Source organism: Astyanax mexicanus, chromosome 2 (assembly GCF_023375975.1).
Source record: "Astyanax mexicanus isolate ESR-SI-001 chromosome 2, AstMex3_surface, whole genome shotgun sequence".
In the NCBI taxonomy this organism is placed as follows: domain Eukaryota; kingdom Metazoa; phylum Chordata; class Actinopteri; order Characiformes; family Acestrorhamphidae; genus Astyanax; species Astyanax mexicanus.
In genome coordinates, this window is record NC_064409.1 from 29,700,180 (window position 1) to 29,713,155 (window position 12,976).

General features: G+C 36.8%; 1 protein-coding gene across 1 annotated transcript in view; it reads left to right on the plus strand.

Moving 5' to 3' along the window:
• The window catches only part of ptprb (protein tyrosine phosphatase receptor type b), a 52,851-nt gene that overhangs the window by 2,894 nt on the left and 36,981 nt on the right, over positions 1 to 12,976 (plus strand). The window contains exon 3 of the mRNA XM_022671526.2: positions 10,180 to 10,443. Coding sequence (XP_022527247.2) covers positions 10,180 to 10,443 — 264 coding nt within the window. The remainder of the gene's footprint in view (positions 1 to 10,179; positions 10,444 to 12,976) is intronic.

Genomic DNA, 12,976 nt, shown 5'->3' on the forward strand with positions numbered 1-12,976 from the left:
CAAACTGCTTCCCTCAACTAACATTATTAAGTTTCTTGTTAAAAGTTGGCCTAACTAAATCATTTATTTTGGCAAAATTTACAAATTGTATTTAAACTCTGGTTAAGGCCAAGCCGACTACTCTACACTACTGCACAGTTTTACTCTTTAGTTAAAGAGTCTACTGAGCAATTATTCAGGGGTTTTCACCTGATGTTGGTCACCCTATTTGCATATTGGGCGTGTTCTCCCACCTTTCACTCATCAATAGTGTGTAGTCATTCCCCACAGGCTGCCTTCTCTTGGGGTTCACGTGTTATATAATAACAGCCTGGTCTCAGTGTTGAAGGCTGTAAGAGTTAGTTACAAAGTTTTGTGTTGTTGAGTGTGTATAGTGCTGTCTGGGTTCAGCTGGAGCTGGTCATGTCTGCACTTCTGCAATACAGTGCCTTGCTAAAGTACTCCCCCCCCCCCCCTGAAATTTTCAACCTTTTGACACATTTCAGGCTTCAAACTTTTTTTTACAAGTGGGACACAATCGTGAAGTGGAATGAAATGTATTGGATATTTGAAACTTTTTTTAGAAATAAAAAACTAAAAAGTGGCATGTGCAATATTATTCACCCCCTTACATTAACACTTTGTAGCGCCACCTTTTGCTGTGATTACAGCTGCAAGTTGCTTTGGGTATGTCTCTATCAGTTTTGCACATCGAGAGACTGAAATTTTTGCCCCATTCTTCCTTGTAAAACAGCTGGAGCTCAGTGAGGATGGATGGAGAGCTTTTGTGAACAGCAGTTTTCAGCTGTTTCCACAGATTCTCGATTGGATTCAGGTCTGGACTTTGACTTGGACCTACTAACAGCTGGATATGTTTATTTGTGAATCATTCCATTGTAGATTTAGCTTTATGTTTTGGATCATTGTTTTGTTGGAAGATAAATCTCCGTCCCAGTCTCAGGTCTTTTGAAGACTCCAACAGGTTTTCTTCCAGAATGGTCCTGTATCTGGCTCCAGCCATCTTCCCATCAATTTTAACAATCTCCCCTGTCCCTGCTGAAGAAAAGCAGACCTAACCATGATGCTGCCACCACCATGTTTCATTTGATGATGATGATGATGATGGCGTGTTCTGGATGGTGAGCTGTGTTAATTTTCAGCCACACAAAGCACTTTGTATTTAGGCCAAAAAAGTTTAGCTTTGGTCTGATCTGACCAGAGACCCTTCTTCCACATGCTTGCTGTACAAACAGAACTTCTTATGTCTTTTTTTCAACAGTGTCTTTTTTCTTGCCACTTTCCATAAAGGGCAGATTTATGCAGTGTATGACTGATTGTTGTCCGATGAACAGATTCTTTCACCTCAGCTGTAGATCTCTGCAGTTCATCCAGAGTGATCATCAGCCTCTTGGCTGCATCTCTGATCAGTCTTCTCCTTGTTTGAGCTGAAAGTTTAGAGGGACGGCTGGGTCTTGGTAGATTTGCAGTGGTCTGATACTCCTTCCATTTTAATATGATTGCTTGCACAGTGCTCCTTAAGATGTTTAAAGCTTGGGAAATCTTTTTGTATCCAAATTCGGCTTTAAACTTCTCCACAGCAGTTCAGATCTGCCTGGTGTGTTACTTGGTCTTTTTGATGCTCTCTGCGCTTTAAACAGAACTCTGAGACTATCACAGAGCAGGTGCATTTATACAGAGACTTGATTACACACAGGTGGATTTTACTTATCATCATGGGTCATTTAGGTCAACATTGGATCATTCACAGATCCTCACTGAACTTCTGGAGTGATGTTGCTGCACTGAAAGTAAAGGGGCTGAATAATATTGCACGCCCATTATTCATTTCTAAAAAAAAAATGTTCAATAAATTCCACTTAACGATTGTGTAAATCATGGCAAAAGGTTGAAAAGTTCAAAGGGGTCTAATACCTTTGCAAGGCACTGTATATAACTGACAATAAGATAGATAAGTACCGTATTTTTCGGACTATAAGGCGCACTTAAAAACTTTTAATTTTCACAAAAATTGACAGTGCGTCTTATAATACGGTGCGCCTTTTGTATGGATTTTACTCGTCAGGTTGTAAGGAGCAGTAAACACACACTCCGTGCAGCGTTATAGAGAGTTTCAGTGCTATACAGAGTCCAGAGCCGTGCAGCTCCGAGGCTGAGCAGCAATAGCATTAGCTAGATGCTAACCGCTAAGCTAGCTAGCTTATTCACTGAGATCAGTATTATCTAAATTTTACTCGTCAGGTTGTAATGAGCAGTAAACACACACTCCGTGCAGCGTTATACAGAGTTTCAGTGCTATACAGAGTCCAGAGCCGTGCAGCTCCGAGGCTGGAGCAGCAAATAGCATTAGCTAGCTTATTCACTGTTCAGAGATCAGTATTATCTAAATTTTACCCGTCAGGTGTAAGGAGCAGTAAACACACACTCCGTGCAGAGCAGCAATAGCATTAGCTAGATGCTAACCGCTTAGCTACCTAGCTTTTTCACTGTTCAGAGATCAGTATTTTCTAAATTTAGCACTTTTAATACTGCTGGAGCAGTATTATTAGAGTTAGATGCTAATCGCTAAGCGTTCACCGTTCAGAGGTGAGTTATCGGCCTGTAAGTCTGTGCTGCTTTGCCTGGCTAGCATTAGCTAGATGCTAAGCGCTAACTCTCTCAGAGGTGAGTTTTATCAGCCTGTAATCTGCTTGTTTACAGTGTTAAAACAAGCTACGGGGGACGAATCGCTAGCTAATATCTCACTGTCTTACCAGAACACGCAGGATTACTCAGTGTAACGCTGTCGTTTAAGTTTGGGTTAACTTTACTAGTTTAGGTGACTAGCTAGCGTGCTAGCGGATAGCTATGCTAACGCTGGTGCAGCAAGCCTTAGTGGACATCTGGAAATCTAAGCTTACTGTAAATAAACTGAAGCACGTTACTCACCCAAATAAACAGTTTTCAGGAGAGGAATCTGTGTAGATTAATATCCAGCACTCGTTTGACTTTGAAAGAGCTAGATTTATATATACTGAGACGCTCCACCGGCAAGCGACCACCCCCGGTGGGGGAAGGGAAACATGGCGCCACCCCTGTTCACTTTGATATAGGCACCCTTTCTAGTGTCACTTAACGTGCCTTATAATGCGATGCGCCCTATGTATGGAAAAATAGCAGAAAATAGGCGTTCTTTGATAGTGCGTCTTATAATACGGTGCGCCTTATAGTCCGAAAAATACGGTAATAGTCATGAGTTCTCAGTGGCTTACTTACACTAACAGAAAAGGTAGAGTTTTGCTCAATATGTAAATTTATGTAAATAGAGTTTTTGTGCAGTTAATGTAAAAATATCTGTTGACAGTCACAGTTGTTAATTTCATGTTATTTAAAATGCTTTCTGCTATACTTGAAAAATGAATTTATAATGGTAAATTAAAACCAGATGGAAATTAAGGTTAAAATCTTTTACATTCGTCAGATTTGATGTGTACATGCAAGTAGGGTTGGTTCTCTGGAGGCCCACAGGGGTGTTTGCTACTGGCCAAGTGTGTAAGTGTGCTTTGTATGTGGATGTCTATGGGTGACATTGTGTCTGTGGTTTGGCTCAGCTCCAGAACAGAAGTCTGACCCTAAGTATTTCCAGACTGTTCTGCCCACTCCCCTGTCCTTTCCCACCCCATTGTTCTTCTGTCCTACAGGAAACAGGTGGGGGTGGAGGGGAGGCTTGTGTTCTGTTTTGATTGGAGGTTTGTTTAGGTCAAGCGGTCCAGCCTCCTCTCTTGACCTTTCATAACTTGCATTCTGATTTTATCACCTGGAACACCATAATCATATTCACATATAAATGACCTTCAGTTTAAAAATACCTGTGTCAATGCATGGGGAATTTTGGGTAAAATCCAAACTCTTACCTAATTTTCAGCAGCAAAACATACTTCAATAAAGCAATTAAATGTAACTAAACATTGTTCTCCATATGCATGGCAAAAACAACTCATAACTTCTTAAAAAAAAAAGAAAACATTTCATGTGGTTCACAAATATGAATAATTGTGAAACATTTAAACAAAGTAATTGAGGAAGTAACTGAAAGGAGAATTCTGAGTAAAATGTTTTTTTTAGCAGTAGATCATACTTTAGGAAATGTAATAATTGTTAAGAAACATTGTGCACTTTATGTACTAAAAACAAATATGAACAATGTACTCCTTTTTTGGGGGTAGAGTTCAACACACATTTTGAGTTAATATTCCATATACCACAGCTGAAACTCACTGTTAAATTTCAGGTACAGTTTACTAAACATTTCTTTGTATTACACAAAATGTGCAGCTATTTGCTACTGGCATCATGTATTTGCATAATGGGTGTGTCCACTCTCAATCACTATCAGTGTGTAGTGTTGCTCACCAGGACTCCCTTCTCTTGCATATGCAGGTATGCTGCATGTAATTGATTTTGTCCACACTGTAAATAACAAGATTAAATGTGTTTAATGCTGGACTAGCTATGTCTTGTAATGGAAGGGTTGACTGGCAGTAGGGAAGCAGGCTGATTTAATTCTCTATTAAGAAATGGAAACACAAGCTATTCTCTCTTGGATAAAAGGCAGAGAGACTGAATGCCCAATACGAAATATCAAATACATGATAAAATGCCTCCTAGCAACCATGTTTCTTGTTCATATTATATATATATATATAGGAGGCACATTGTGTAGAAGTCAGTTTTTTATGCACCATTATGGTGAAACATGCACAGAACCACTCTGACACCACCCCTCACCTGTCAACCCCCACAGCCACACCCACTATTTTAGTTGAATATCTGTCTTTTTTTGTTTGAGATGGTAAGATCTCTTTATGTGAGAGTGATTTTGTCTAAAGAAGTTTATTAACATGTTTTGTAGGGCCCATAGACCTATTCTAACTAAAACCAAGTGTATCATGTCCCCTTTAGGTATAGTCAATATTTACTTTAATTTAGTTTTTCAGAAATATAATGTATTGCTGTGGATTTTACTCACATTTCTCAGTTGCTTACTCAGTTATTTTGGAATACCTTTCCTAGCAGTGTAGGTGTAGTCATAGTCATGGGGTGTTGTTCACTGTTGGTCCACAATATTAAGAGAGAACTAGTACTTGAAGTTTTTCCTGACTGATGATTGGATATGTAAGTGAATACTTTTACCATTTGGTGTGTCAGAATAATCAGTGTTCCAGATCTGCACTACAGACCAAAGAGAAAAATACCAACCGGACTGTTACTAGCAACAAGTCATTTACAATCCATAAACAAAATACATTACAACAACCTATGCTGCCTTAATGTAGACATTTCCAGGAGTTTCTATACATTTTTCAACAAAACAACACAAAACCACATGCTGCACACACTGCAAAGTGTGTTTATCCTTTTATGTGCAACATATACACACCCCCTCTAATGCCCACATGGGTCAAAAATGAAAATTCCTTTTCTATGAAACTTTAGAATTTAAGGTATTTCTCATTAATCTTGTTTTTAAACATCATACATCCTTATTTCATTTTTACCTTACCTACATTGTAAGTAAAAGCCCCTTTGTATCACTGCCCCTCTAATGCACACATGGGTCAAAAACGACCTGCATTTATTTTATATGTTAATTCATGTATGACTGAGGGTTTCTTTATCACAAATCTTCATTTTTATTTCCCTTTATTACTTTATAAAGAAGCTTTTGCATTTCTACATCAGGTTTACACATACGGGTTACACACCACCCACATTTACCTATTCACAGCTCAGCACAGCTTAGCACAGGTCAGCACAGCTTAATACACACACACACACACACACACACACACACACACAGAGGATGGTTTACAGGGTGGTTAAGCGGGTAGACCCAAATGCAGACACCACAGGCAGAGTTTACATAAAACATATTTAATATAATGTTACAAGTAATTATTATTAGCTAGTTGTTTAATTATTAAACTGTTATTATTAAGTACTGTACTTAGCTAAGTACATTGGTGTTTATTTAGAAAAGTAGAAAGAAACTAGATAGCTAAAAAAAATCCATATTGTGATAAAGGGTATATACGTTTTTTTCTTTAAAGCATTTTATTTTGTATTGTTTTGTATTAGTTTCTTCTTGTTGTTGTTGCTGTTGTTGTTTACACAATCTGTGTATACAAGTCAGAATCTTGGTAATTTACTGTAATTTACAAAATCTACAAAGGTTTACAGTTTTTTTCTGTGTCTACCAGGGCTGGACTGGTAATCTGGCATACCGGGCGTTTGCCCAGTGGCCTCACAGTCCTCAGGGGCTGATGCATTTTTTTGTCTTCAAGAGACCCAAAAGAAAGGTAGCCCTAGTGGGCTAGACTGCAGTCTAAATGTGATTTAGTGTTGTGAACAGGCCCATCATACAAATAAATGCCATGAACAAATGCTTAAATGAATATGGTGGTATGTTATTTATAGAGGCACTAAACCCTCTGATTTAAGCTAAATCCACCCTCAGCTCAAATTTGAACAAGAAAAAAAAAATAGGAGTGGGAGGGGCACTGGATGATGTATGGGTTTAGAGGCGGGGCAGGAGGGAGAGCTGTTAAAATATACTGCAGTAAGTGAGTTACACAGTTGACACTTTAAAATGTGATGTACCTGAAACTTAACTTTTCTAGTTAAAGTAACTATTGCACAAACAATCTTACTTATTAAGTTTATTGCAATGATTACATTAAGTTGTTTTTATAGCCAAAAATTCAAAATTACAACAAAAAAACCCATCAAAGTTACGTTGAATTGATATAGACTTTGACAGGATGCAGCAGATAAAACAAGCTTACATTAGTTGTCTCTTCTCAAAAATATTAACCTACCTAAATTAGCTATAGAGTAAACAGTATTGAGAGCACAGCCAACACACAGTTGCTACAGCCTACAACACAGACACTAAACAGTAAATCATAATGTAGGAATACAAGTTTACCCAGGAGAAATGACTACACACTGATGGTGAGTGTCAGAAAATGGGGGACACACCCAATGGAAAATGGAAGAAGCCAATGGAAAAGGAGCTGTTATGGCAACAGACTAAACTCAGTTATTTTAAGTTGGTACAACTCAAAGATCTCTGTTTAAATGTATATATACCCACAAATGTTTAGATAAACCAAAAAATAGTTGAGTATTGTTTAAAAATATCCTACTTACTTTGTAAAACAAACATAATTCATTTAAGTTCAAACAACTTATAAGTTTACAGTATGGTGTTTATGAGTTGTTAGCCTTTCAGCTCAGGTTTTTTTTAGTTTATTGAAAGGGAAATTTGGGTTGAACTAATATAAATTAAACTGTGAGCTATAGCTTTCTACATAAAATACATAAACGTTTAATTTTATAAAATATTATAAAAATCTGTTTTGAGTTAGATGAACATGTGTTGCCTTTTGACAATTCTGAGTTTATTGCCCTTGGCAGCTGGACAGTAAAAAGCTTATGGACATTTAAAACACACACACAAACACACACACACACACACACACACACACACACACACACACACACACACACACACACACACACACACACACACACACACACACACACACACTTTTTGGTGGATTGGTGTTAAATTTAATCATTTTGTCCCACATTTATGTTACTAAAGTCCCTGTAAATGAGTCAGTTAAGCTGTTTCAGTAATAAACATTCAGTGTGTGTGCTCATGTGCATTACACACACTTTCCCCTGCCATATTTGCATAGTGGGTGTGTCTTTCTCTCCCCTTTACTCACCATGCGTGTGCCCCCAGGACACATTCATTTGGGTATGCTGATATGTTTAATGTAAAAGTTGGATTTTAAACCTTACTTTTAATGACTATAAGAATGAGTGGTGTTGTGTTGAAATGGAAATGCCTTGTTTTGCTCTACAGTTTGTTCACTAAACATAAAAACATAAAAAAAATAATGTTAAATAAATCAAAATAAATATAAATCAAATTGCTGAGGAGTCCAAGACCAAATCAGAGATAAAATCATTGCAGTTGTAGTAAGTAGTACATTTTATTTAAATTAAAACTTTAAATTATCTTTTAGATTCATGCTTTGAGTTGAATTGAATAAGTGTTTGTACAATGTAGAAAAAGCTTTTCATCTCTAGAGTTATTTTCCCTCCTCTTTTTCTTTCCCACAATACTCTCACCATGGGTGGCCCAGCAGGCAGCCAGTGCTGGCATTCTTCAACCTCTGCAGAACAATGTTATCTTGCTCACACATCACACATGCTGCCTTCCCTGGCAAGTTCTCACACAGAAACGACTTAGCTAGAGCCACTTCCACCTTCCCTAAGCCATTGTGTAACGGAGCAGCCACTGACCCCTTTTTCCCCCAGCATTGTGAGGAAAGATTTAGGATTGTAAAAATAGAAAGATCATATTATTGAAATATATTTTTTATATTTTTGTGCATGGCAACTTGAGAAAGAGGCTTGTATATGCAGATGAGTTGGGGAATTTTTTTTTTTTTTTTTAGAACAATCAAAAATCAGTCTGATCAGATTCATTTCATTTAGTTATGCCCCTTTGGAAATAATGTAATTATTGTACATATATAAAATATATGTCCATATAAAGTTAAAACATATTGTACATACAGCTCTGGAAAAATATAGAAAATAAGAGACCACCTAAAAATTGACCTGCTTGAATTTTTGCACCATAAAGTTATCCAAAAGCAGTGGAGAACAACTTTTGGAGAACATGCCAAGATGCATGAAATCTGAGGTTAAAAACCAGGGTTATTCCACCAAATACTGATTTCTGAACTCTTAAAACTTTATGAATATGAACTTGTCTTCTTTGCATTATTTGTGGTCTGAAAGATTTGCATCTTTTTGTTAATTTTACCATTTCTCATTTTCTGCAAGTAAATGCTCAAAATAACAATATATTTATTTGGAACTTGGGAGAAATGTTGTCAGTAGTTTGTAGAATAAAACAACAATGTTCATTTTTCTCAAACATAAACCTATAAATAGCAAAATCAGAGAAACTGATTCAGAAACTGAAGTGCTCTCTTAATTTTTTTTCCAGAGCTGTATGTATGCCACATATGGCAGACTTTGATAGATACCACTTCTTTAAATAAAACAGGTTGACTACTAACACCTGATTGTCATTCCATTTATTATAAACACCTGACTATATTTTTAACTTTAAATTAATAGCTAATTCTAAAAATTCACATACATTTGCCAATCACAAATCTGTAATATTGGATCATTTTTATTAATTAATAAATAACCAAGTGTAATTTTTTTGTCTGATTTGTTTAACTGGGTTCTCTTTATCTAATTTTAGGAAAATTTGATGATGTTATGGGTCATAGGTATGCAAAAATACAGAAAATTCTAAAGAAATCACGTTATCATAAGTCCTAATCAGTGATGTGATAATAATATATATCACCTTATAGGTAACATATGGAAACACCACTGATATATATCTAGACATATATGTAATGTAATAATAAATGTAATATATTATGCGCTGAATGCGTGTACATAAATTCCAGCATTAAATGTTGAGATGGGCAAATTAAGGCTAGTAAAAAAAAACCTAAATAATAATGTAATATGAACCAGATGATCATGATAATTTGGTACAAAAACATTATCATTGAAAAGCTTTGAGGAGCAAATATGAACTATCTATATGTGGGGTTGACTTCTCTGGAGCCTGGAGCCAAGTTCTCTGGAACTTGTAGTCAAGGCCAGCATTGAGATGAGTGAGTGAAGGAGAGTGGACCAGCGGGAGGTAAGAGGTTACGCAGGCGACAGACGGCAGGGCCAACAGATTCTGATACTAGCCTTGCCTGCGGTACATGCGGTAGGCTGTGCCACTCGAAGATTGGGCTGTTAAGCTATTTTAGGCGCAAGTTACATTGTCTCTTGGGACAGACGGATGCATGCCAACAACAAAAACATCATGCCTTTTTTCAACAAAACAATGTGAAACCACATGCTGCACATACTACAAAGCATGACTAGCACAATTCAAAAACATGTCAGGTAGATCTGCATGAACCTCCTTCAGTGCAAAATTGGTGTATTGTAACACAATTTCTATTTGTCATTTCAAACTTTTGCTGATTTCTGCTGATTGCTGATCATAACTTGCGCATCTGTGTGTGCATTGCCCAGGACCTTCTGCTGTGCTTGGAGTCTCTGTGTCTAGAGATGTGGACACCCTGGAATTTTCGTGGCAACCTGGCCCAGGGACAACAGAGCAGTTTCAAATTCTGCTTCAGGATAGCAGTGGTCTGAACTCTACCTGGAATGTCATATTGGCCAACACCAGCACCTCCTACAAAATAAATGGCCTGATTCCTGGACATCTCTACAACTGTACCATCACCACAGAGTCATCACAGTTACAGAACTCTGTGACCATACAAGCACGAACAGGTATTCACTTTTCCTTTTGAAGGAAATTCCTATTGTAAATAACATAACATACAAATTCATTATATTGTTATTGCTAAGTTATTAAAGGCATTCAGTGACTGATTTTAGATTTTAAGGGAGAAAACAGGCCACTTCACATCCACAGTTTCTTTTAGACCAGGAGTTGTGATCACAGTCACCCAGGAATTTCCCAGGAATTTACTGCTGTGTTGTAAGACTATTAATAGGACAAACTGCATATGTTCTGTTGGCCCCTGACACCCTTTATTTGCATAATGGGCATAACCCCCATTATGCTGTAAGCTTAGTGTAAAATTTACAAAAAAAACATTTACAGTAGGGGATATCAACTGCTTAGTGAGGGACTCTTATTTATAAAGAGCTAGATTTAATCTAAAATATATAATGATAAGGTTTCTGAAGTTATTGTTCTTAGAACATTTCAATATTTGTTAATACATTACACAAAAAAGTCCATCCATTTATTGGCTCCTGGCATAATTAAATAAACATTATATACATAGACGCCGTATAGTCTGCCTCCTGGCGTGTCAGAGTGGCCGTAGACGTAGCTATAGACCTGTCATTAGGAGCTTAGTTCCTGGTGATTGTGTCATCAGTTGCGTCAATGTGCAGACAATAGACGGTAGCAAGCTGATAAATCACATTAATATTGTTGCAAGAGGATTTAAGTTGTCAAGTGTTTTGAACATGTACCTAATTAATTTTTTATGTTTGTGTTTATTACATTTATTGAGTCACTTCACTTTTACCCATGTGCGCCCAGGAAAAAATAATCTAATGCAGTAAAAAATGTAAGAAAATGGCCCATTTTCAATGTATGTCTTTAACATTTAACTTTATTAAGCAAACATGAATTCAGTGTAGGGAAAAAAGTGCTCTTTAGCTAAAATGTATTTTACAGTCTTGGAAAGATGTATGTCAATTATTCAAGCAGGCATCTCTTAAGTAAAGATAACTTGTGCTGTGAAAATTTATGAACTAGTGTATTTTTTAAACCCACTGTACTATATGCACTCTCTAAAAAAGGCTACCAAACTGTCACTGGGGTGATACTCTAAAATCGCTTTAGCGTAAACACCTGTATCTTAAGGTCCTTTAAAAAAAGTAAAAAGTGTTTTAAGGCAAAAGTGAAAATTATAGAGACATGTAATAATTAAGACATTAAGAAAATTAAGAAAATGTATCTTTGTTAAATAATGTATATCACAGGAAATAAGTAGAAATATGTAGGCTACCATAATAGATATTTTTAAAAAGTAAATATGAAATAAATTTGAAACCAATTTAGTCCCAAAAAGTTGAATATATATATTTCTGGGAGCCAATAAGAAGGATGATTTTTTATGCATTATACTAAAAGATATTCAGAAACTTTAGAAATTGGTTTATATTTAAAATTATAACCTCTTTTTTATAACCTCACTAAGCAACTGACCTCCTAGCTTTTATTAGTATTTGCAGTTCTCTTTTGTAATTAGAGACCTGTGACATGGGAAACTGTATTTACTGCAATGTTCTGTGTTTGTTAGAAACATTACTTCGCTGTTTTAATTCTCCTATAAATCTACATTAGTTTGTTACAGTGCATCAGTGTGTGGAGGTGAGTATAGACCAAGAATTCCTAAAAAAAAATGCAAAGTATTGTATACATTATGTATCAGTGACTACCCCCCTTTTAAAATACTTTTAGATTTTTTTGTCACATCAAAAGTAATGTTTAATGTTGTGTAAAATGTGTGTGTGTGTGTGTAGCCTTTTTCCATGATATTTCAGGTAGTTGGGTAAACGCCCTGACTGTCTTTCCTGCTGCTCCTCTGTTATGTCATCCCTCCACTCAATCACACGTCAGTTGTGCCTTCATACTGTTTTAAAATCATGTTTACTCCCCTCAGTACCCACACCCTCTAGAATACTTCACCACCTCTGCCTTCATGCCTTTCCCACACTTTAGTTCCAGAATGTTCTGTCGTTTAGACCAGAATTTAAATACACTGTAAGAGTCTGAAACAATCGAAATGTTCGAGCAGTGCCATAGTTACAGTGGCACTCAAAATGCATATTCAGTCATCTGTCAACAACAGTTTTCCTTTTTCTGAAGTGTTTATGGCCCCCGTGCAAGGCTACATTTCTGACCATACATACATACAAAGAAAGAAAGATGAATAAACAAGTGATAAAAGGATCACTGAAAGTATTCTATTCAATACAAAATGCACAAGCGGGGGCGGATCTAGCCAATTCGGGGCCCTAGGCAAAATATAAACAAGAGGCCCTCATTCTTAAAACACACACATAAACCAAATAACTAGAGATGGAACGATTGATCGGCAGTGTATCGGTATCGGCCGATTTTCAGCCAAAATACGGAATCGGCGATCGGCAGATATTCTTCTGATTTTAGCCGATCTGATTCAGGAGTTTAGGGTTAAGCAGGTAATTAGAGCTGTGTGTGGATGAAACCGGAGAAACTGCTCACTTACAGGAAGCTGCAGTTCCTTATCCAACCACT